Raw genomic sequence first — 25,379 nt, 5'->3', positions numbered from 1 at the left:
TAGATTGTTATATAAAGATATAATCGTAATGTTATATCCACAGTAATGACAACATTGTTGCCATAGAGCTAGGCCGCTAAACCTTCATTCCCTTCAATATCTTGTTTGAGAACGACAAGAACGCTTATTTTGTACAAAATTGAACGGTATGTATCACTTTATGAGAATGAATCAATACAATTACATTATATGTTTATTTATATTTATGTATTAATGCTTATAAACTTTTACAGATGAGTGCAAAAGCCTTACGAAATAGATCGGAATGTAATGCAGACTGACTTGGGCCTGTGTAGCTAGCAAGTAGCGGGCACTGGCCCTGCAGAGTACCCAGGCGCAGGCCATGGCTTTCCAATGCGGTTACTGCGAATCGGGCCTTAAAATCGGCATGCTTCATTGATAATGCGCGTGCAAGTTGCTTGTTGTTGGGGATCATTGCATAGAAATTTGAGTTGACTTCATTATGCATGAAGTATTTTGTATTATAGATATCAGGGGGCCGTTTCTCGAAACCAACTCCATGACAGTCATATCTTTGTCGGCGACCTACGGAGATGTCATGAAGCGGATAAACCGTTTCACAAAGCCATGACAGACATGATATCGATATATCGCGATACTAGCAGCTCAAGAACATAGTCTTTGTTACGATCCATTTGATTTATCAAGAATAACCCAAAACAAGTTTTGGGGCTAAAATTGTTCAAAAAGAAATATATAGATCTACATATAAATTCTCCTAAAATAAATAATAAATAGTGTCATTATCATATTTACATCATCAAACGATTTGCATATTTCTGTAAAGATTCTTAAATTGAAGAAAAACCAGTGAGTGTTTTTTTTTCGACAGTCGAATCAAAAGTTAATTGAAGGATACCGTAATGTGATAGTTTATCAATACGTACTTTTTTGTTAATTGTGACGAGGAATTTTAGGCAAAATGTCTTTTCTCAGCCAGTTTTTATTCTAGAGTCTCATAAATACTCGTTATATAATTGATTTGATATTGAAAATATAATTTGGAAGAAGTAAATAGAGAGGGAAAAATAATGCACATAGGCCCCAAAGGTATGACGGTATCCTAAGAAAAGACTATGGATCGACTATGGAAAACGGTGTGTAACATTCTTACCTCTCTTATTTATATGTCATAGTTTAATGATTTGTGATTTAATGTTTATATTAAGCTTTTTAAAGTTTCTGTATAATTTGTATTCTCATTTTTGTACATTTGCATTTCGCATCCCAGAGAATTACGTACCGAACTCGTCTATATTTTTCTCAAAATGATAGTGAAACTAATCGTCCATTTCGCGGCCCATGGAATGTCAACAAACTGACTTGTGATGGCGCTTTACAGCAATTAAAAAGATATGACAGGTTCGGAGCAGTGACAACTCGCTGGTCGCGGAAGTTGTCGCTCATCTTGGCAAAGACGGCTTCGTGAAACACTTAGCTGACAAGTTGCGTGACAGTGGCGAGATGTCGTTGATCTTGTAGTTATGACGGTTTCGAGAAACGGCCCCCTAGTGTTCTTGACAAGATTGGAGAGGGAAGGGGGATATGCCTGTCTGTAGTCTCTGTGAAAAGTCACAGTGTGAGCTGTCCAGACACTCGTTTTAAGCCTAAACTTAAGGGTCCATAATCTATGCTGGGTTCCCTCAATTTTTAAGAAATCTCTTGTATCATTTCTTGCCATTTTAACATTACATTTAGTTAAGAAATTTGAGGTGAAATTCACAATACATTTGTCAGCTTTGATATCAAGACATGCATTCATGTAGAATTGAAGACTAACTTTTGTGCATATCTCATGCATCATGGACCCTTTCATTTTTTGCGAACCAATTTAACATGGGCGTCAAAACCGCTTGGAAATATGCATTAATATTTAATAATGATAACTGTTGGTTGTAGATTTTCTTGAAGTCCACTCCAGAGAGTCTAGAATCAATATAGAAAGGTCTAGATCTAAAGCCAAAGGAGAAATTGTCTAAAACACTGGATTAAAGGATTTGCAGCCTTTGCTTTGGAAAAAAAGTGCATAACTTATGCCTTGGCCAGCTGTATTGCAAAAGATTCAGAAAATATTGCAAGAATACTTTTTTTAGTATCTACTATTTTAAACTTTAAAACATATTTATATGCAACATTCTCTTGCTGCTCCTGCAAATACCCTTTTAATGTTTTATTTTAAGATTAATCTTTGTGAAAATACCCTTATGCTTGACTGTATGCTCCCAGTAACATTTTCAAAATATGTTATTCCTCAAAAAAGGTTTCATCAGTTCTACCCTCAAAGTCAGGTTCTTTCAATAGATGGTTTGTAGATGTAATTTTTTATTTTTTATTTTTTGTATTCATTATTTTGTTTATAGTCAAACAACAATGAGTATTACCTATATTGATTACCCATGACTTCATATCTAGATGAAGAAGCTATAATACCAAATATATACATATTGATTGATGATCAGTGATCTTGTATTCCTACCTCTTTATAGGAAGAATAGAAATGGCGACTGTTGTTCAGTCAGCAGATGGACCTACTGAAGTGATCAATGCCAGACGGACAGAATCACTCGATGCACCAAACATCTTGAAGTTGGTTACCAAAGCAACTCAGCCTCAGTTTGGTCTGGTTGATGTTGTGAATATCATGTAAGTATTTCACTGTTTATTGACACCTTTTGAATTGGTTTAAAAGGTTTAAATGTGACCTCCGTATGGATTTTTTTTTTCCCTTTCTCCTTTCAAAAAAAGTAGATGTAAATCATACAAGAATCACCATTTAAGCATTTTTTTAGTTGTTGCAGTAATGTTGATAGATTCCCCAAAGTTTTTAGTTTTACTAATGAAAAGGAGAGTAAAGATATCAATCTAAATTTGCCACACTTGAGGGTTTAAAATAATGAAATAAGATTTTCTTAAATTGTTTGTATATACAATTAAACAAAGTATGAGCAAAACTTGTGTCACAAATCTAAAGAAGAAAGTACTTTGAACAAGAAAGATAAGAATAATACCTTGTAAGTCTACCAGGGTGTGGTTTAACATGTATCATCACGTTTGCTTCACACAGTGAAAAGGCAGTCTTGGCAGTAACCCTCAACAATGAACGAGAAGAAATCCTTGCCCATGCAGCATTCTTTGACTATCCTAACGTGGACTCTGTAGACCATGGAGAGTGGCAGGAATGGCTCAACACATACTATGATACACAGGAATGCACAGTAAGTTCTATCACAATGAATCCTTGCAAGGGGTAAATAGGTTCAAGGTTATCTCAAACTTATCATCTACTAAAACAAAGTGGATTACTTTCTTAATATTTTCATATGAATATCCATATGAATCTTTTTCAAGCTTTTGGGTTAAGCCTTGTACCAGCAAACCAAGTAACAGAAGAAACAAAAAAATATATACCTCTCACCCTTGAAGGAGGTGTGCTTGCAGTCAGTTATGAGTGACAAATCAAATATACTCATGAATACCTGAATTGTTTTCAGTCAAAGTAATCAAACCATATAAGTAGGTATCATCATGATCATTTGTGGATTGTGAATGTGCTTAAAATTGATTCTGAAAATGTATTCTCTTTTAAAGTAAAAAAGAGTTAGATATCATATAGCAGTGTAGTGAATTAGGGAAGCAAGACTTTTGCAGATAACTTAAAAGACAATTGAAAGGCAAGTGTACATATTATAGTATCAGTAATATATCACTTCCAATTCATTTACCTTTATTCTCAAGATTCAATAATACTTGACTTCAAATCATTCATCTCATCAAATTATCACTTGTTTCATTTTGTTCCCAGCCCTTGAACACACTGTTTCTACACTACTTTGTGGCTAAACCTGCATTTGCTCATGGGAGTGCTAAAGAGATCATCAGGTAAATACATTAACATTTGATAACAGACTTTTGTTGGAAAGCAACTCTGAGCTCCCAATGTAGATTTTCTGATAATGAAGATTCATATTTGCATTCATGAATATTATTGACATGTTATTGTATGGATTATATGGAGATCTATTAAAATGATCAAGGAGCTGGTATCTATGTGACATCGGTTTTAATCATCAATTTTTACAAAGTATGAAGAAAACATTCACTTCTCATTCAGAGGTGTATGCATGGATTCTCTTATTGATAGACAGTGAAAAGAAACAAAAAAAAAGAGGATTTATTAAGTACTATATGAGTGTTTTGAGATTTGTAACATAATCTTTATGTTTTTGTACTACGCTAGGACTGTATTCAACGCAGTGCCAGACATCCACTTCCTGTATGTAGTGTTACCTACTGGAGTAGCCCCTGAGCCTGCTTTAGGACATAACTTCAGCTCGAAGGAGCTCAAGGATGGCGACAAACCTCTGGAGGGATACTCGGTCTTTGTTTGTCATAGACATGATCATTGTCCAGAGCTCTTTGTGAGAAAAGCTAGGTAATATATCACATTCATTAATATCACATCCTGTCAAGAGTGATTATAATAATAAACTAAAAAGTTCGCTATATTTATTATGTTGAAGGAAAAAAAAAGTAATCATTTGCTTAGTGGTACTAACTCTAGCATGAATACATGCATGTAATACAATTTCTTACTGTCTTGATTAACAAGTTCTAACAAGGGGCCTCTGTTTCATACATTTATCTTTTTTTTTCTAACACCATTGCATTGGAGACCTTTTTAAGTCTAGTTTTTATATGAATTGCTCATTTTGATCGCCAAATTTGGAGAACTAGATCTGTAATCAATTTGACTACTTTGCATATGTTTTAGAGTTGAAGACCATGATGACCTGACGCCAATCTTCAACCGTCAGAGTGATATGCTCAACTCTACATATGGAAGCTACTTTTTGGCTGAATTGATAGAGTCTCAAGATGAAAATAACCAGGCAATCATTGTAGAGGTATGTATTCATCCCATTTTCAGATTTTCAGCAAAATTTGCTACAAGGCCCAAATAACACCTTTGCATTTTAGAATATTAAAGTACAGAGGAGATTGACCGAATTAACAATGATAAATTGATAAACTCAAATTGAAAGGACCTGTAAAAATTGTCAATGTATTGATACTTCTAAATAGTAAAGCATTTTTTTTGTGTTAAGAATTCCTGCAAAGTACTGAGGTTTAAACTACAAGGTTTCATTTTAAATGTGTCTCATCCCTTGATTTGTGTAGAATGAAGGTACTGCCTTTGGATTCATGAGTCTATCAACCGATGTGGATGTAGATCTGCTCAACACCTGTTTTGAGCTTGGTCCATTCCATGGCCTCAGGAAGCCTCATGCTGATGATATTCTCAAAGCTCAAACACCTCTTCCACCAGGTACGTATCAAAGAGGAATGTGATTTAATCAGAAAAATAGAAGATAAAGAGATGGATGGATAGATTGGTAGACAGGCAGATAGATGGATAGATGGATGGATGGATAGACAGATAGACAGACAGACAGACAGACAGACAGACAGATAGATGACACTGAAAATGTGTCGACAGGACTGACTCGTATTACAGATGGTATGTTGGCTATCTCTTTAAAGTCTTTACTTTAAAGCCGAGTACAAAGTGGACAGATATTAGGTATAAGTGATTCTTAACAATCAAAGGGTAAGAACAGACATTTCTTCAATGCTTGTACTTATCCCCCCCCCCCCCCCCCCCTCTCTCTCTTTCTCTTTTTCCCCTTCTCTTCAGAGGAGACAGCCGTTGATGATGAGATAGTTTCAGGCAGCCAAGCAGGAAGTGACAAAGCGGCTTTGTCTAGAACTAGCTCACTATCTTCAATCAAGAAAGGTACTTCTGACTCTTTTAAAGGAACAAGCTATGTGAGCAAATAGTACATGAAAAATGAAACATATGGTCTATTTATTACCATTGTTCATTATAGAGTTCTGTAAGATATCTGGGTGTCAATGTTGAGTTTTACATGAAATGAGTGTTCTTCTTTTTACATTAGCTTGACTTAAATGTTTGTTTTTTTATCAGCTATTTGTTTCTATCTGAATATTCTTCTTGTAACTTTATTCTTTTGATTTTTCTTACGCTGTCTTCAGCCATTTAACATACTGCCAAACTCAACAGAATTTTGTATAAACTGTGTTTTGTTTTACATTACTTACCCTATAAAAGAAAAAGAGCACCTTTTTATAAGCTCACAGAATTGTGATAACTGTTCTTCATGAATACCAATCTTACAGGAGATACTGGTACAGCAGAGCCCACCCCCTCAACCCAACCCCCTGCCCAGACGCCCCAACAGACCAAGGCTACCCCTCTACCAGCTAAAGCAGCCACTCCGATGACGGCTAAGAGCACCCCACTACCAACTAAGGGGACACCTAAACCAGGCGCGACGCCCCTCAACAAACCCCCAACCGTCGCTGGTTAGTGTTTGCTCTACCAATTTCTGACTGTGGTAGAGAAACTTATATTTATTATGTGCTTTATAAATATTGTATTATTATGTAAACATGCTTCCAAGAACAATAACAAATTGAAAACTTTTCAGATTTTTATTTGGCTTTCAATGATTGATGGAGCATGCTGATGAGAATGAAAAAGGAATGATAATTTTAAAAATATATATATTTTTTTAATTTTTAAAATCCTGTATGCTTGTGTTTGTCTTTGAATGCATTTTTAGTGTGTACAATTATAGTTGGATACTCTCTTGATATAGTACTACCAATTTATTTATCATGTCTTTCATATAGGTAATCACATGTGAAATAGTATACAAATATACAATGACACTCCAGGATCAAGCTGAAACTATTCGCATCGAAGGAACATCAACTAGTACTCTCCCGAGGGCCATCGGCCCGAGGGAGAAAAGTACTAATGATGTTCCTGAGTGCGAATAGTTTTAGCTTGTTCCGAGAATGAGTCATTTTATATTTGTTTTATATCCCTTCCATTTGTATTATTCCTTGTACACTTCTGTAATAACATGAACCTTATACTCACATTCACATCTACATTCAGATCGAAAAGAAATAAAGAAAATTGCACGGCTCAAATGAAACATTGAAGGATGTAAAAATGTTAAGCTGGCGCTAGTGTAATGCAGTTATCGCACAGCGTTAATTGCATATGAATGGCTTGAGCGCCGTGACACCGTGGGGGTTGACCGCGCAGAGGCATTTGAAATCATGTACGCGCTTGCTGGGAAAACGCATAGTTCAAGAATATGCATTTTTTTATTGTGACGTCATGCATAGTACCTTTTTTCCCTAGGGAAAAAAGGTACTATGCGTGACGTCATCAATAAAAAGGTACTATTTCGATGTAGGCGGCAGGAAACGTCTTTTATAGTAGTTGTGTACACTCCTAATGCAACAATCTTACGATAAGGGATATAATATCAAATTGCCTCTGGAGACCTTTAGAGATATTCATGTGAGTGTTTTGTTTTATTTACAGGGAGTATCGCCGAATCAGAGCTTCAAGTTGAGGGGAAACTGAGTGATTCCCATATGAAGAGGTATGTTTCATTTGTGACACTGATATATTATGTGTATAATTTCAGTTACATTTCATATCGATATATATATTTATAATATATTCATTTGTAAATACCCTAGAATTTCTGTACAATATTCATATACAGGTAGTCCATAGAATATGTAAAAATCCAATAAACTAAAGGCAATTATTGTCCCCTCAATTCATTTCAGTCATACTTTGTTGCTTGAATGTCATACTCAAAAAAAAAAATAGATATACTGTGTCATATATATATTTTGCTTTAATGGAATGTATACCTTATTTTGTGAATATCCTTGCTGGACTTGCTGCTTTATCTGTTTGCAGTCAGTTACCGGTAGTCATAGTCTCATTAATTTATCTCCTAAACAGTTCTGGATCAGTGATGAGTGACAAAGATGAAGTGGAATCAGTCAAATCTGGAATGTCTAAGGTAGGTCCATTTGCTCCTGAAATCTTCACACATTGAAACTAGTGCAAATGATAATAAGGATTGCATGTGAACTTTTTTTTTCTTCGTTTTTTTCTGTTTACCTGATTAAAGTGCTTTGTAGAATGTTAATTATGTGTGCAGAGTCACACTCTTTACTCCCCCAGGAGAGTACTCATTGCAACTTCCCAAATTGTTTTCTGATCCATACACAAAATGAAAAGCGTATATTGTTTGTAGGATATTACCCTCATTGTTGCATTTATAGCAAAGCACAATTCATCTCTCCTACTTGATTTGATCTCCTTACAAACCATATCTGTTCTATTTTTGTAAATGTCATTTCAGAGGTCTGGATCGATTGCATCTAACCATGATGTAGCTGAAGAAGCTGCACCCTCTGAGCTGAGTGTGTCCTCTGAACCCTCCCTCCCTGAGCCTCGCTTTGAACCTACCTACTACGGGCCAGCTAATGCTTTCTCCATTCAGCTCTTCTGTATTGATGAACGTTATGAGATGAGGTGGGTTGCATTGTCTCTTTTGTTGCAAATGTAACACAATTATTGAACTCTGAATTTTCAGCTGTAGCTTTTTGTTAGTATTGTTTCACTAATAAGGTAACAATGATTTGCAACGATTCATACATCTCAAAATTTGTGCAGATCTTTTTATTTGTTCAATTCAATTCATTGTCCCTCAATTGTTGTTGTTGTTGTTGGTTTTGTGTACTTTCTTACTGTAGGGATATGTAATATCCAAATAGGATTCGCATCATTTATCTATACTTTTGATTTTGGATATTTGAATATCATTTTCTCCTTCATTTTCTACAGGTCCCAAGATTTTCTTCCCATGGCATTCTCTTTGTTTCCTGATCGAGATTTCTGTATTCTCACTGTCCCTCATCTGGTTCCTGAATTCCCTCTCCTACAGAATTTTGTGGTAAGGTAGTTGTGTGCATTATAGTTGTGTGTTGTTTAAAGGAATTATGCTTGTAGAACATGATTGAATGTGTAGTACTTCAAGTCTCCTCAAGAGTCTTTGATGAAATAAACTGCTTTCTCCTCATGTTGATTCTGTTTCTTATATTTTTAGCAAGATAACATAGCTGTATAGATCAAAAAGTCTTTTTATATGAATTACACACCCCCTTTTTTTTTGTAAAGCAATAATATTCATAATTATCAATACTGGATGACATGTTGATAATTTGATAAGTGTTTAGCAGCGGGTCTGTAAATGCAACTGATGACAGAAATTTGAGAAGTTCCAAATCTGATTTTGTCTTCCTACGCACATGCAGCGTGGAACCCCCAAGTGCCCTAGTGTTCTACCCCAGGAGCTGTACCTCTTCCATCGGGCGGGGCTACTCCAATCCTTCACTGTGCGCCCTGCTTGTACCTCTGATGTACCAGCTATCACCACCCTGATAGAAGGAATCTACAACCAGGATGTCATTCTCTCCGATCTGGATCGCTTTAACAAAGCTAGAAGGGATGAGGTAAGCATCTGTGGGGTGTTTCACAAAGCCTTTTTCTATAACAAATTACAAAAAGCAGTGACAAATATGCTGATAACCAATCAGAAGCAAGGATTCCAGTAGCTTATAACATAAACTGTCATTTGTCACTGATGACAAGTTTTGTGAAATGGGGCCTAGATGTGTGCATGGTCTATTCTGTTTGTTATTTCTGTATATCACCATTTGAGCAAGATTGGAGTTTGTGTATAGTTATCAGTTACAATGTAATGCTATAAAAAAAAAAAAAATCAGTATCCCTTCCCAACACCAGAATTATACTTTTACTTTTACTGGTTCCTTTTGACATTTATCTAGCTTTCAAATACCACTATTTTCATTAGAATGGGTAATTTCTATTCAATCAAGTAATTGATATTTGTTCTAAAACAAATCTACTATTTAAATCTGTTTAAGAGTGCTTTACGCACCGTCATGTAATTATTTCCCACATTTTTCAGAGCAGTGGTGCAAATACCAGATATGAATTATGCTTCTGAGCATATATCACAGATAATGAGCCTACCCCATCTTATCCATGTCTCTTAGGATGGCACACCTATCAAGGCCTTTGTGGCCACCTGTCACAGTCAGGTTGTAGGAGTGGCTTTGACACGAGCAGAAGAAGACATTGAGTTCATTCGCTCCCATTATAACATAGAGGACTTCATCTACTTCAACCATCATCGACGAGATGAACACGGTCACCTCCATCACTTTGCGATGAACCCCATCTTTCAGCATCGCTCTAAACATTTCATAAAGGAGATCCTACGTCAGAGCCATCATACATGTCTCTATTATCCTGTCTATCCTGCCTATTCAGTAAGTCTTAAGTTGCAACACTATGATGTCAAAGTAAACAAAAATGACTTCAATCGAGGTACAATGTGGGACTTTCAATCTGCTCTACACAGTATATAGAATTTTGATTGAAATACCTGTTTTTTTTCTCTTACTCTCTTTCTTCCTCCTATTGTTTCTTATGTATATTTGAGTATTAATCATAAAAAGTATACTTACCTATACACGTTTTCATTGATTATTTCTTCAGATTAATGCCGGAAAGTTTTTTGTCTGTTAAATGTTTGCTTATCTTTTGCAATTTGGGTGTGATTCTGGCATTCTTATCCAAGATTATAGTACATCAATTTGTGTGTGTTTGTTTGTTAAAGCAGTTGCTCTGTTAATATTTGAATGTTTATCATTTCCTATCAGAATGACATGAGACACTCTCTAGTCACTTGTCTCAACTTCATGGTACCAGTCCGAGCCAGGAGGCAGATCATGTACCCTCTTGAGCAGCTAGGCCTGAATGCTCCTTCTAACAGAGTCATCAAAGAACAGGTGAGACTTTATTTAAAAATTAGGAATATATTTTATCTGTGATATTTGAGTTGCAACACTGCCACCACCAGGTGATGTTTCAAGTTTCTCCAAGGTCAAAGATAGCACATATATATTTGGGGTAATCATTAGGAGGACAAAGGTTTACCTAATGGGCTTGTAATTGGCAAGTTATGCCTAACCCATAGTTGTAGCTTACTGACTTGTTTCTAACGTGGGGTTTCCTGATTACAAGACAATGCCTTCTCTTTAAGAGCCATCATCACTCAAGATTCTTCCCTTTTGTTTTTCTTTGGTTTGTTTGATAAATAACTGGGGGGCTGGATGTAATATCTGTGAAGCTACATGTAATATCTATGTAGCTACATATTTAGTCAACCTGTTGAAAATAAAAAGCTATTATCTTTTCTAATTGATTTTAGTTTGATAGGCATATCTCTGATCACTAAATAATTTACCATGCTGTCTTTTTACTATTGATATATTACTATTTGATCTGATTGTAGGAAATGTATGCCTTGAGTCATATCAACAGGAAGCTGACCTTGGAACCAAAGGTCACCATTAACGCTCGCATCGTTGTGGTTGGAGCTTCAGATACTGGCATTGCTTTCCTTGAAACACTCGCATTCTGGTAAACATATCTTTTCTTCTATAATAATAATAATAATAATAATAATAATAATAATAATAATAATAATAGCCTAATAGTCCACTCCAAATTTACCTCTATTTACCTCTATTTGTGGTAACAATTAAAGGCTTTAGGGAGGACTTTTTCAATTTTTGTATATTGTCTCTTTTTTTAATAAGTGGAGAGTTGATCAATTTTCAAATTTTGTGAACTTGTGAAAGAAATAGAGCAATGCAAAATGATGGACTAAAATTGTCTTGAATTTATGAAGTATGAATGATTGGGAAAACAAAAGTAGATACCGGTATGTCACCTTATTCTCTAAAATAAAAAAAATTGTTTCTATTGTATTAACTTGACTTATTTTGTTTTACTTTTGGGTGAAAATCTATTACTCTGATTATAATCTTCTCCTTTTTGTTTTGATTTACATAAGCTTTGATTCATACCTTCTAAGAATAATTATGAATTGTCTTTAGGGCAGTATTCTCATATCCACTATTATAGTAGTCTGTGAATCTTTGATAATGTCTGTGATAACATATTGTCATGTCCTCTCTTTATTCACACTCAGCCCCCACTTGAGGTTCAACAACCTGTGCCTTATCTCTCCCAACGGTCTACCTGGTCACATGTCCTTTGATGAGACAAGGTCTCTCTTCCTCTCTACCAGTCATTGCTACACGCATGATGAGCTCTCTCAGATCTCACTCAGGTCATGGGTCAATGTGGTCTCTTCAAAGATGGTTGGAATCAACAGGTTAGTACTTCTCACTTTAAAAGTGACCATAGGGGTTAGGAGGGTGGGAGGGAAGGGGTTTGATTGAGACCCACTCTCACTCCTTTTCTACCATTCACTGCTACACTCACAATCAACTCCATCAGATCATGCGTTAATGTGGTCACCTCCATGATCACTTGTATCAACTGGTATTTTACCCACTCACTCCAACATTAATCTTAGGGGTGAGGTAAAGGTGAGATGGGGTTGTGTTTTTTGGGGGTGAGGGTGTGGAGGGGAAGGGTAGGTGTTTCTGATCCTCTCTACTTGCCACAATTTCACCCAAGTTGAGCTTTCTTAGATCTTACTCTGAACATGAAGTCTCTTATTGGATAACAACCAGACAGTTTAGCAAATATCACACACATTAAAATGAAAATAAGATGAAAACTGTTCTCTGTATATTTAATCTAATTTATTGGGCTACTCCTACTTTCACTTTCCATATCTACAAAGAGAAAGATGTGGAAGGTTAAATAGTCACCTCTTATCAATCAATCAATCAACTTAATCAGTGATTATGAAGTTTTGATGAGTTATGAGGTATAGCTGGAACAAAGAAGTTACATTCTGTGCTAGTAATGAAAATTACAATGTAAAATTACATGGAGAATGTGCTTCAATTTTTGTTCATTACTGATTAATTAGTATTACTGAAAAAAGTCCTTGAAAGAAAATTAGATGCCTCAAAGATTTGGAGAGATATGAATTCAGAATAAAAAGTGAGTTTCTTTAAAAACGAAATGTCTGGAATTGTTACATGTGTGTATATATACAGCATGCCATATCAGTTGTTTATTTAATTTTCATAAAAAATACAATCAAATCAAATAAACATTCATACAAAAAAAAAAAAACGATGAAAATACAGAGTAATCAATATCATTGACAATGTATAAAAAATGTTTCACTTTACAAAGTGTATAACATGAAAAAGGAGAACTTTTAAAAAGCCAACAATGGCTTTATGAGACAAAGTTCCTAGTAACATGGAAAAGAGATAGTAACATTTCAAAACTGATGAATGCTATTGTAGGCTTTTATTTCCTTCACTTCCTTTAATAGCCATGCAAAATATGTTAGTTTCTAAAAAATGCAATTTACATAGTAAATACCTACAAGATATGCACAATTGTGTATGTTTTTAAAGCCATGATATTGTGCTTCACTGTCACTTCCACATTAATGATTGTGTTTGGAGTGCTGTATAATCATTGAATTTCAGTCTCACAAACTCTATATCAAACAATTATGGTTCAAAGATGTACTCTGTCTTAGTACTTAGAGAGGAATGGCATTATTTATAGCTTTGTTTGCTCTCATGCTTCTCTCAAACTGGGCCCAAAATAGTTCCTGTCCATCTTCATCCTCCACCCACAATATGTAAGGTTTTTTCTTACTCATGAACAACCTGACAAGGTACGGCAGGTGATCATCCTGGATGTCCTCCAGGAAGATCAAGATGACTTTATCCAGTCCTGTATCATTGATGTGCTCAAGAGCTATACGAAGCTTAGTCATAAACCAGGTATCGTTGATAGACTGGTTGCTTAGCAGTAAGACAGTCTTGAAGCTGTTCTCGGTGACATCATGGATTGCATTGATGTAATACATTCCTAAAGGGAGGTAGTCGTCCCCATAGACGATGTTCTGTAGATGTGGCAACCTCTCCTCCAGTGCAGGTTTCATGACCCGTTCAACCCACTCCTCTTCTGCTTCATGGAACATGAGGTTAAGATGAAATTCATACTGGTCTGCATTGAAATCTTCTGCCATCTCTTGATGGCCTATGATGGCTAGTTTGAGAAGGAAAAGTTTGTGATTAAGCCACCATCGTTTGTTATATGCTATTACCAAAGAAAGGCTCACTGCAAAAGCCAAGAAAGACATTCCACTTATGAGTAAGATATTAAGACCACAGAAGTCAGCAGGTATAAACATCAAGATAGGCTTACCAACCACAGCTTTGAAGGATGTATTGTAACATTGTGTTTGGTTGGGTCTTTTTAGGATGATGTCACTTTTTTGTAGCCAAGTGATAAACCAGTTTAATTCACAAGTGCAAGCGAACCGATTATCTGAAATATCAATCCTTAATGTGTGATTTGTAGGGAAGAATGTTTCTCTGTGCACTTTACTGATATGATTACCTGAAAGATAGAGATAATGCAGCTTTGGAGTGGTTACAAAGAGGTTCTTGTCAAGGACTTGTAATCTGCTGTTCTGAAAGAAAAGGGATTTAAGAGAATCCAGCCCTTTAAAAAAACTGGCGAAGGTAGTTGTTATGGCATTCTCATTGAGATACAAAGTTTTCAAGGATATTAAACCCTGGAATAACCCTGGTTTAAGATAAACAATTTTACATTGAGACAGATCCAGTGAATGAAGCTGAATGAGAGGACGGAATACTCCAGGTTCTAAACCATTCAAGTCATTATCCATCAGATTGAGCTTCTTTAGGGAGACAAGACCCTCAAAGAGAGATGATTGTGTTACATTTTTGTCAAATAGATCATAATAATGTAGATAATTATGGCACATTCTTAATTCTTGCAGAGATGTAGTCTCAGTAAATTGATGAATGGATGTCCAGGATGTGTCTGCTTGTGATATATCTAACTTTGTAAGATTTTTCATTTGACTGAAAACTTTATTTAGACTTTGGACTTGCTCTGAGATGAGGTAAAGCTCTCGAAGAGATGGAACATTATTGAATGTTACATTGGAGTAATCGTTTATTTTGTTGAAGGATACATCCAGAATCTGTAAGTTAGATAAGTTTCCACTGAAGAGGCGTGGGTGGAGAGTGATAAAGTTGTTATTGGAAATGTTGAGCAAATGAAGTGCTGGGTTATCCCATTGTTGACGATCATCTACACGTTTCAAGGAATTATAGGATAGATCAAGGGTGTGAAGTGCAGAGAGGCCTTGAAATGACTGAATATTTAACCGAGTGATTTCATTACGTGAAAGGATCAATTCTTGCAGTTGAGGGTTACAAGAAAACATGCCAATCTTTAAGGATTTGATACGGTTGTTGAATAGATCCAAATACATCAAGGAATCAAGTCCACAGAAAGAATCAACAAACATAGTTGTAATCTTGTTCCCTTGAAACTTCAGTGTGCGAGTTTGATTGAAGCCTTGGAAGGCATACGGGGGTATATAAGCAATGATATTTCTACTCATTACAATAGAACTTATGGCAGGAAAACTGGCATTGGATAGACTGGAATTATCAATCTTAAAAATGTTTCGTATTCTACAGCCAGTTACCGACAACGTATCGATGTTCATTTTGCCAAGAAATGAACTCAAGTTAAAATTGAATAATGAGTTGCCATCCAGAACAAGCCATCTTACTCTGTTAAGATATGAGAATAATCTTGCTGGTAAACTATGCAGGTCATTATCATCCAAGGACAGCATCTTCAGTGAGTGGTTTTGGAGTGGTTTGAAGTCAGAGGCTTCAATAGAAGAAATTGCGTTATGACTTAAATCAATGACAGATATTTTACTTGAATGGGTGAAAGCTGTAAAGTCTGCCACCTGAATGGAATTTTTTCCAAGAAAGACGCTTTGTAGTAAAGGAACTCTTGAAAGTGCATCAGTGGGGATAGATGAAAAATTGTTCTTGAAGAGCATCAGTCTGAATAATAGATGATTTGCATCAAATATATTATGTTGCAGATGTGTAAGCCTGTTCTGTGTCATATCCAATGTTTGCAGGTTGGTAAGAGGCAAGAATGTTCCAACTTCTAGATCAGAAATAAAGTTTGCTTTCACACTCAGTGTATTCAGCTGCTGAAGACATTGAAAGGAATCGTTTTGTAGAACTCTAATCTGGTTGTATGATACGTCTAGCATGATTGTGTTCCGTGGGAGATGAGGTGGTATTGAGGTCAGTCTTAGATGTGAGCAGGTAGCTTTGATTCCACGAGTCTTGTTTTTCAATTGGCAGCTATTGGTGGCCAGTTCGGCAGATCCAACTAAGCCTTCTGCATCCAGGAAATGTCCGGTCCATAAGATGATAAAGAAATAGATATACATGGTGCATGATGCTGTAGAGGAGTTCTTCATAATGCACAATGCTCTGATGCTCTATCGTCTTCAACAGTCCAATCAATTCATAAATAAAGCAAGATATGACATCAAAACTTCAAGCAAAACATTATTTAGATTCAAAAGTCAAAGCTGCAAAATGCCATAACAAGAGTTAGAATATCATACAATGTTGATCTGCTCTGGACTAGAGATCGATGCATGGCAAGGTCTGTCATGAGGACTGAATGAAATCACAAGTGGAAGCCTCAATAAGTTATGTTTGGTTACCATTATGATATATATTATTCAACATGTGACAGCTTCAAGCCAATTATTCAGAATCAATTCCCTCCTTTCATGTTACAAGATATACTACAGAGACACTAATTGTTTCATGATTGAAATTAATTACCAACTAATTGTAATGAAACTAGCTACCCTACCATCAAAGAAGTATCAAGTTCATGCGTGGGAATGAAGTGCCTCTGTGTAATTATTCAATAAAGAATGAGTTGTATTATATCACATGATTGCCGTTGATGACTATTCTAATAATAAGCAGTGTATGTTGTTTTCTTATCTTTGCATAAACTTCTTTTCCTCTTTGTGCATGTATACTCATTCATATTCAAAAAAATTCAATTGAACACATTGGTTAAAAATTCTAGTAGCCGAAGATAGTTGAGCAACCGATTGTAGATCCAGGCAAGTTTGTATTTGCTATTCATCCAATTTGTGGTGATTTCATAATGAAATACAGACACAACTTGTGTGATGTACATGTAGTCTTTTTTCTCCCATACAGTATACAGAGTATGTATAAATAGAAGACTATTTCTACAGATCTTAACAATGTTGAGCGGATTGAGCACTACATGCATGTTTTCTTTTATACCTACCCAGATTAAGCAAGTATGTGAAGATAGCAAATGGGACAAAGGTGCCCTATGATCATCTGATCATCAACACAGGCCAACAGTATCAGGTAAGAACAACTGATGTTAGACGACAGCTAGTACTCTGCCCCATCAAACGCATTTGGTTATTGTAACATATTCATATATTTGTTGTGGAAGAATTTCTTTTTCTGATTCCTTCTCACTCCCTCATCCTCTTTCTCTTCATTTGCTTGAACATATATATCTGTTTTCTAAAGTACTCCGTCATAATTTCACATTCTTTCTCATCAATTCATTGTTTTTAAGAATACAGTTTAGATTGTTTATCTATCTGTTCACTCTTTCTCTTCCATCTGTCCATCACCATCCTCTAGGTGAGTAGTCCCACCGGAGCTGATGTCGGCAAACTGGTCACCAATAAAGAGGTACCCAACAATCCTGACCGCAGATACGTCGGTCCTAAACCCAAGAATGTATTCACCATCAATGATGAGAGTGATGCAGCAGCCACCATCAAGTGGCTTAACAAGAGATTCATCAGTGCTGAAGGTAAACATTTCTTCTTCTTCTTCTTATGGATAATCTGCCTCCTTCAATACTGAAGATTCTTGCAGATTCTTGGGGTGTGCAGGTGAACCACTGCACCAGGGTTTCCCCCTACTCTTATAGGAATAGTGCAGTGGGTTCTTAACGTACAAAGGTGGTGACTCTCCTTTACACAGGGCCTCCATTTAACATCCTATCCGAGGGACGGAGTGTTTTCCACTTAACATCTAGCCTGCGTCTATGAAACAAGGAGAGGGGCATGTTAACACACAACGCTGGCCTCAGCCGTCTGCCTGGGTGAGATTCAAACTGAGATCTTTGATTCGACAGGCAGACGCTTTACCGACTAAGCCAACTATCCTCCTTACAAGTGATGCTTTCTCTTTGAGCTCATTGATAATATCAGTCCAATGTCAATGTAGTAAGTGTGACATAACTTATTAAGGTCCATGGGTCTTGAAAATTCCTGTTTTACATTAATTTTTCTGAAAATAACAATGGCATTATAATAGAGATCAAAGATATAACCATCCATGGATGATGGTCTTCCTCTTTCGGGTTGCTTTGGAAATGTGGGAATATTTGCTTTAGTAGATGCTATCATCATCGTTGATACTATTGTGATATTCTCTCAATCACATTAATTGCTGCTTTATCTAGGCAAAGCCATCATATATGGTAGCAGCTTAGATGCATACACTGCCGTCCAGACCCTACTAGCCCTAGATGTCCCTGGTCACCGTATCGCCATGGTACAGCCACCTCAACGCTTCACGGTCACATGCTTCAACAACCCTACCGTCCATGAGGCTGTACATCACTCCATGGCACAGGCTGGAGTAGAGCTCTACCAAGGCTACTACCTGGCTCAATGGAACGATGGGAAGGGTGTGTCGGGAGACGGAGAGGTGTACTGTGCCTCGTTCACCTCGGACACCAAGCCTCTCAAACTGGAGTGCTCAGCCTTCTTCTGCTACAGTCGTAAGGCAGTGGACTATGAAGCATTCAAAGGTAGGCTTATCATTTGTATCTTCCTGATCTTTAAGATGAAGGAGGAGAACATTCCAGGGTCAGTTGTAAGGTCAATAGGCATACATCCCTAAGATATTGATGATAAAGGAAGCTGATCATGCAACCAGACAGCTATGTATATCACAAAGTTGTTGTAAACCGTGACAGGTGCAGGCAAAGAATATAGAAGTTATTTTGAAACTCCAGTGACTCCTAACAGTTGTCATTATGCAGTTGCTTGATTCTTGATTTCTCATACTTTTGGAAAGGTTAATATATGTAGATAAGCCATTTAATAGTTATCATTTTTTAATCTCCCAGCAATCAATGACAGCTGTTTGGTTTATGATGGTCGATTGGTCATCGATGCTCTCTTCCATACCAATGACCTGTCCATCAGGGCTGCTGGACCACTCACTAAATTCCAGAGGAAATACCATGCTGAACAATGGTTAGTATACCAAAGATCACAGTAATACTTTAGCTCTATCATATTCTGCAAAAAATAATATTTGTATAATACAAGCACAGGCCTTGTAAATTGTTGATATTTATAAATATATATACATGTAGGTAGGGGAAATAGGAAAAATTGTATAAATCTTGTTTTTGTAATATTTTCAGTAAAAAACAAACAAACACAAAGGAGAGGAATCTTTTAGGAAGGCCTTTGACATTATAATAGATGTTTTGATCGATTTACTCGAATATTAAATGTTTTTCTTTGGTTTGCTGACATTGACTATTTTCAATTTCAAGCCATGTCATGAACATTCATGAATATTCTACTATCTACTATCTTGTTTGTTTTCCTTCCTCCTTTTCTTTTGCTACAGGACCCATGCCAACTTCAACCCTAAGGAGGTGGGTCGCTCCTTGGCCTCTACCATGCTCCGTCTCTTTGACCCTACCATCGAGAATGACGTTGCCCCTCCCCCAGAGCCTCATTGTCTGATCCCCCTCTACCAGGGTGCTAAGGTACAGGGCGGGGTCTTGCCAGGGGGTCTTCACTACCTTCACTATGGCAAACCTGGTCTTGACATGCCTCTAGAGGTACAGATGGCACAGGCAGACTATGTAAGTAGCATCACATGATACATATATGCAAATCTCTGATTAAAAAACCTAGGGTCCTTTTATAATCTTTTACAATGCATATTTTCAGATGCTATTATATGCCAGTATAGCCTGCCATGTAGTGCTGACTTCTCAGTGTCCTTTCATTGTGATCAATCAAGTCTTTCAGAACTTTTCGATTTGATGTCTTATACTCTCAGTACTCCATGGGAAACATTGATTACGGTAGTTTGTTATAGATCACTAGTCAATCATGTAAGATTTAACGATGAATTGAAGGTCACTTCAGTAGAAGTTAAGCAGTCAATTTACACTAAGATTATTCTATATGTTTAGTAATCAATACTTTAATGGTGATTAAAATCACTCTGCTTACATTACTACTTATTATCAATATTGATATTCTCAAAACATGTTCAATAAAGGAAACCTACAAATTGGACTTAAAATCAAAATCTTCTATTTCATTGATACAGAAGTTCTTTAAAAGCTATTGTTTTATGTTACTATCACTACCTCTGATAATCTATGCACTCTTTGTTTGTATAATCGTAGGGTCGCGAGATCATCACTGTAGATACCCAGCAGAACTACTTCCGCCTTCACCTTAACAACTACTCCAACATCCAGACCGTTACATGTCTCTCTCATCAGGTAAGTTAGAGGGACCGTCACTCATTCCAAAGTGTGTGTTTTATACTTCTGCTATTCTGTACAATGAGATGAAGTTTACCTTCAATTTTGAAATGGTGTGAGTTGGTTTTTCCCATCGCATTTTTTATATGTAATTCTAATTCGTGGTGGGTATTCATTATTTAGAAATGCCAAGATGTTTGATATATGTACTTTTGATCTCTCATAATCTGTCATAGGCAGTTTTGCATTTTCATTAAAATTTCCTTTTTATGGGTCTTTACCCTCAGTATTATTGAGTTCATTCTTTATCATGTATATCTTGAAAAAATCATTTCTCTCAGGTAACATTTGGTTGGGCATTGCTCTACATTTGAATGAGCTTTTCTCGTAATTTGTTTTGTTTTTGTTTATGATTCCAGCCGATTGATGTGTCCAACCTGTTGTGTCTGTACAACATCCATGAGAGATTCTTGAACAACCTGGTATCGAGGTTTGATGAAGGTCTCATCAAAGATCTCTACGCCTACTTCAGAGAGACTTGGAGTCTTGCTATCTTCCATGACAGATTCACAGACTTCAGACAAGAGGTCCGAGAGCTACTGGTCCAGAGACCGGTAAGTAGATCACAATAAAGGCACTAGCTAATGATCAGATAGTATAGATGAAGCTTTATCTTACTTTACCTGTTATTTACTATGCTATTTTACGTATACCATCTCATCTCATCTCAGATAGCGGTAATAATATATCTGTAAAGCGCTGTGACACATCGTTGTATTGGTGTATTGGGTACTACATAAAAGCAGAATATTATTATTATCATTTGATACCTTTCAACTCGGAAAGCCTCCAAATCCTGAAATCATCCTTAAAGTATTAAATGATTTTTGAATATTCAGATTCCTAATGAAAAGAAAAACATGTTTTTTTCTGTTTCCAGGCCGTTGATGTGAGTTCCTTGGAAGAGAAAGTTAGAGAGCTCATCTCACAAGATCTGCTGGTAAGTTATTTACTTCATCAGATTTATATCCTCAAAATGTCTTTCGAGACAGTCCTTGAAGTATATATACTTTGACAGAATTGTAATACTTTTAACAGGAAAGAACTTGGTATTGCCAAACAGATTTGATATTCACCTAAAAATAATCACTGATCTAAAGCCTATATTTTCTCATTTGTAACATACCAGTGTCATAAAAATGTGTAAACTCATCTATGTCAAAGTGAGATCCTGTATCAGCCTTTTCTACAAACATATATTCCTCTCTTGAAATAAAACCTAGAATAAATACCTTCCCAAGACAAGAACAAACTTAGTTCTGGTATTTCAATTAAGGTCATTCAGACAGAATTCTTTCCAGTCTTTTGATATCCGCTGGAAGGCTTGTATTGATGAATGTTATCAGGCATCAGCTCCCAATTGAATTCACATTCTATTTTGAGATACCATGATAACATGACAATAGTATGCTAGAGGAGTCGAATCTTACAAAATATTTGTGGTTTGAATTCATGATCTGATAATGTAGAACCCAAATCATGATTGTGGCAATGCAATTTATTACATTTTTCTTCAAGCATGACTGTTGCTTTATTCATTTAACATTGAATAAGAAAAATACAAGCTGAGAGAAATATAGTGAACAATAAGAACGGAGACATAACGAGAGATGGATTTGTCAACTAGAACACGCATCAAATGTAGAATTTTAATCCTTGGAACTATCAGGGCTATTTTATCAAAGAACTCTTTCTTCGCATTGCTTGCACTAAGTATATTTCAAATAACACAAACACAATGTGAAATTATAGAAAATGCTTACTTCCTTTTAGTGTAATATACCAACCTCCTAATAAATATCAGGCCAATTATCTGTGATTGAATTACTATTATAACCAGATAAATTTTCTTAATATCATAATATGATTTTTAATTTGCATTTAATTTTCTGTATAGTTGGAAAGCCACGACCGCAAGTATTTGGCTGAGCAGTTTGATCAGCAAGGTAACAAGAGGGCTGTGGAGACAAGACTACTGAGTTTCTTGAGCTATAACTACTACCACCTCCCTATGTATGCCAAGCCAGGCATGGTCTAAGATGTGGAATGAAAACAAAGAGCAGGAAAATATGAAGAATAATGATGGAACACTAACAGCCTTTGCATAACTAGTCTGTTGTGAATTGAGGGTCTAGCCAGCCATCAATGAATTTCTTAGAGTCTGAAACCTTATGTCTCAATGAAAACCAGAATCTTTGCAAATTACATATCTATTGTTCTCATGAAAATTTTATATATTTGAAAGAAAAATATGTTAAACAAAATAGGAATAACAGAATGCAAACGATCTAGCAATGCTTTATACAAAACCCTGTTCTGAAAATCAGTACTTTGTATCTTTGCAGAACTTTTTTTTGGTCATATATAATTCATGCTCTCGTGAACAAAATGAACCAATGAGTTCTATTCTTTAACAGAAAAACACGAGGAGAACCTTATTAAGGAATACGAGAGAGTGATGATGAACCTATATCAAAGTATTCCTTCTTGAATTGTGAAATTGTTTCCAACTCCTGTTGAGTTTCATTTAATAATAACTTATCAAAGTTATCTTGGACCAGACATTTTGTGTGTAAACATTAAAGATATTATTAACCACGCTATTGTCCTATCATACATTCACTTTTACTTTAAGATGTTTTGAAAGAAAAGTAGTGTTAATGCTTTCTGATTGCCTTTCCATTTCACACACAGAAGTCAGAGATTATTTTGAAATGTTATATTAAAAGGAAAATTGCTGCCTGGAGTTATTAATTCTAGAGAGATTTAATACATTTCACATTGACCGAAAGAAGTAAACATTGTGAACTGGTTCATTTCAAGAAGTATTTGTCAAATTTTCAAAGTACTTATTTTTCAGATTATTTTTGTGGGAACTGGATGTGGAGCATGCTATTCTCATTTCATATATCATTTGAAGAAAAGCAAATAATGGAAGGGGGATTCAAATGGAAGCTTTGATGTTACATGTGACATGCTTAGATGGGGGAAGAAGCTCAACTCAACATTTAAGCATGTTCAGGGATGAGCTTCCTCTGCCTATTGGTGGATTTCTGCCTACCGGTATTTAGAGATTTCAAGATACGCGGGGAAAACAAATTAAACTTTCAGATTATCATTAATTGTACGTCTAAGCATTGACCTTAGCAGCATTTTTCTCTCATCTGAACAATGTTAAAGCTGGAGTCCCTTTAAGCAAGCTGGGGTAACAAATATTTCTCAAGTTTAGAATGCAAGGAAAACGTGTCCTTTTACGTAAATATATTCTAAAGTTTTCTTCACCCCTGCCAGGGGGTTGCCCCCAGACTCCCATTTAATCTTCCTCCTTTTAGGGGAATTTCCTTGTCTCATCCCCTGTATGTTGTTATATAGAATAGAAGAAAAAATATCTTACTGAATGTACATGTAAATATATGGATTATTTAGATGGCCATCACAGTTTGAGTGAAAGATATATGTTGTATATCAATATAGAATGCACTATTTTGGTAAAAGAGAATGTGTATATAACCTCCACTGTATAATGATATGATGTAAATATTTTTCTGTCTTGACTTGATGAAGCCTTGAGATTTGAAGAATATAAAAGTTTATTTAAATACATAGATTGAAAAAAAAATGTATATTTCAGTTTGAATTGTTACCTTGATCCACTAATTTTGACTATATTTCTCATTCCATCCATACTGTTTTGCAGTTTTGTACAGTGATATACAGTATATGCATGTATATTGATATGTAATGTATTGGTATGAATAAAGCAAGTAAAAAACAATGTATAAAATTTACGTCCATTTCTTTCTCTCTCTTGGGTCACCTGATTACGAGACCACTGCTCTACCGACTGAGCTATCGCGGGCAAAATGTTCAACTAACTGTTAAACTAACCTTGCGCCAAAATGTTGAGATTTCTGAATTTTTCCCAAATGTGCCTTAACACCCCCTCTAGGAACAAACAGGGATCAATATAATTCTGAGGCCATATTGGGACTTTCATGATGAGAAAACAAAGAAGATTGAACACTTTCATTTTTTGGCAAAAATGCCCGGCCTCCCCACTCAGTGTTATTTAGGGTACGCATGTGTGTTTCCTCCTTTTGAAAACACCCCCAAGTCCGGTGTGTAAAGTCAATTTTGAGTATGTACGAGCCGGACTTTGGTGCGTGAAAAGTACCCCTTTACCGGACATTTTGGTAACACGCATGCGGTCATTCTGACCCCGGAGTGGGGGGGGGGCCGGGCAAAAATGATGAATTAACCCTTGCCATTTTGGCCCAAAAGTTGAGATTTTTGAATTTTTCCCAAATGTGCCCAACGCCCCTTCTAGGAACAAACAGGGATCGATATAATTCTGAGGGCATATTGGGACTTTCATGATGAAAAAACAAAGAAGATTGAATATTTTCATTTTTTTCCTAAATGTGCCATAACGCCCATTTTAGGAACAAACGGGGATCAATATAATTCTGAGGGCATATTTGGACTTCCATGATAAGAAAACAAAGAAGATTGAAAATTTCCTTTTTTTGAGGACAAACAGGGATCAATATAATTCATAAGTTTCCTATTTTCAATCGGATATTGGTCAAACTTCACTAATTTGTTTCTCTCATTTTTCTGCTTTGATTAAAACCAGCTTTATATCAGGGGAGACTTCCCATTTATTCGATCATCATTAGTTACTCATCATCAATTATCATTGTGGTGGTCTAGTGGATAAGTCACCTGACTGCAGATCACAAGGTATAGGGTTCGAGTCCCGCCGTGACTTTAATATCCTTTGGCAAGACAAAGATTTGCCACTCTCCACCCAGGTGTTAAATGGGTACCCAGTAGGATGCAAATGTTCAATGGCATCCTGCCTTTTTGAAAAATAGGAAGGAGGAGG

The 25,379-nt window shown here is 36.1% G+C and overlaps 1 protein-coding gene across 1 annotated transcript; it reads left to right on the top strand.

Annotated features, from left to right (window-relative positions):
• Positions 1-54: 54 nt before the first annotated feature.
• On the top strand, positions 55-24,277 carry LOC578546 (cilia- and flagella-associated protein 61). Its single transcript, XM_030998404.1, has 27 exons — positions 55-146; positions 2,508-2,664; positions 3,086-3,236; positions 3,824-3,900; positions 4,259-4,453; positions 4,793-4,925; positions 5,200-5,347; positions 5,717-5,815; positions 6,220-6,405; positions 7,445-7,505; positions 7,880-7,940; positions 8,286-8,458; positions 8,771-8,879; positions 9,241-9,438; positions 10,006-10,281; positions 10,675-10,803; positions 11,310-11,437; positions 12,012-12,197; positions 17,166-17,247; positions 17,536-17,710; positions 18,368-18,718; positions 19,040-19,169; positions 19,555-19,795; positions 20,351-20,449; positions 20,851-21,045; positions 21,372-21,431; positions 22,389-24,277. The coding sequence occupies exons 2-27, from the start codon at positions 2,519-2,521 to the stop codon at positions 22,527-22,529; spliced, it is 3,930 nt and encodes a 1,309-aa protein (XP_030854264.1). The 5' UTR covers positions 55-146; positions 2,508-2,518; the 3' UTR covers positions 22,530-24,277.
• Positions 24,278-25,379: the final 1,102 nt, after the last annotated feature.

This window comes from Strongylocentrotus purpuratus, unplaced genomic scaffold, assembly GCF_000002235.5.
Source record: "Strongylocentrotus purpuratus isolate Spur 01 unplaced genomic scaffold, Spur_5.0 spur5_scaffold_5, whole genome shotgun sequence".
NCBI lineage: Eukaryota > Metazoa > Echinodermata > Echinoidea > Camarodonta > Strongylocentrotidae > Strongylocentrotus > Strongylocentrotus purpuratus.
Note: the sequence above shows the minus strand (reverse complement) of the source record. Positions and strands in the feature narration are given on the sequence as shown.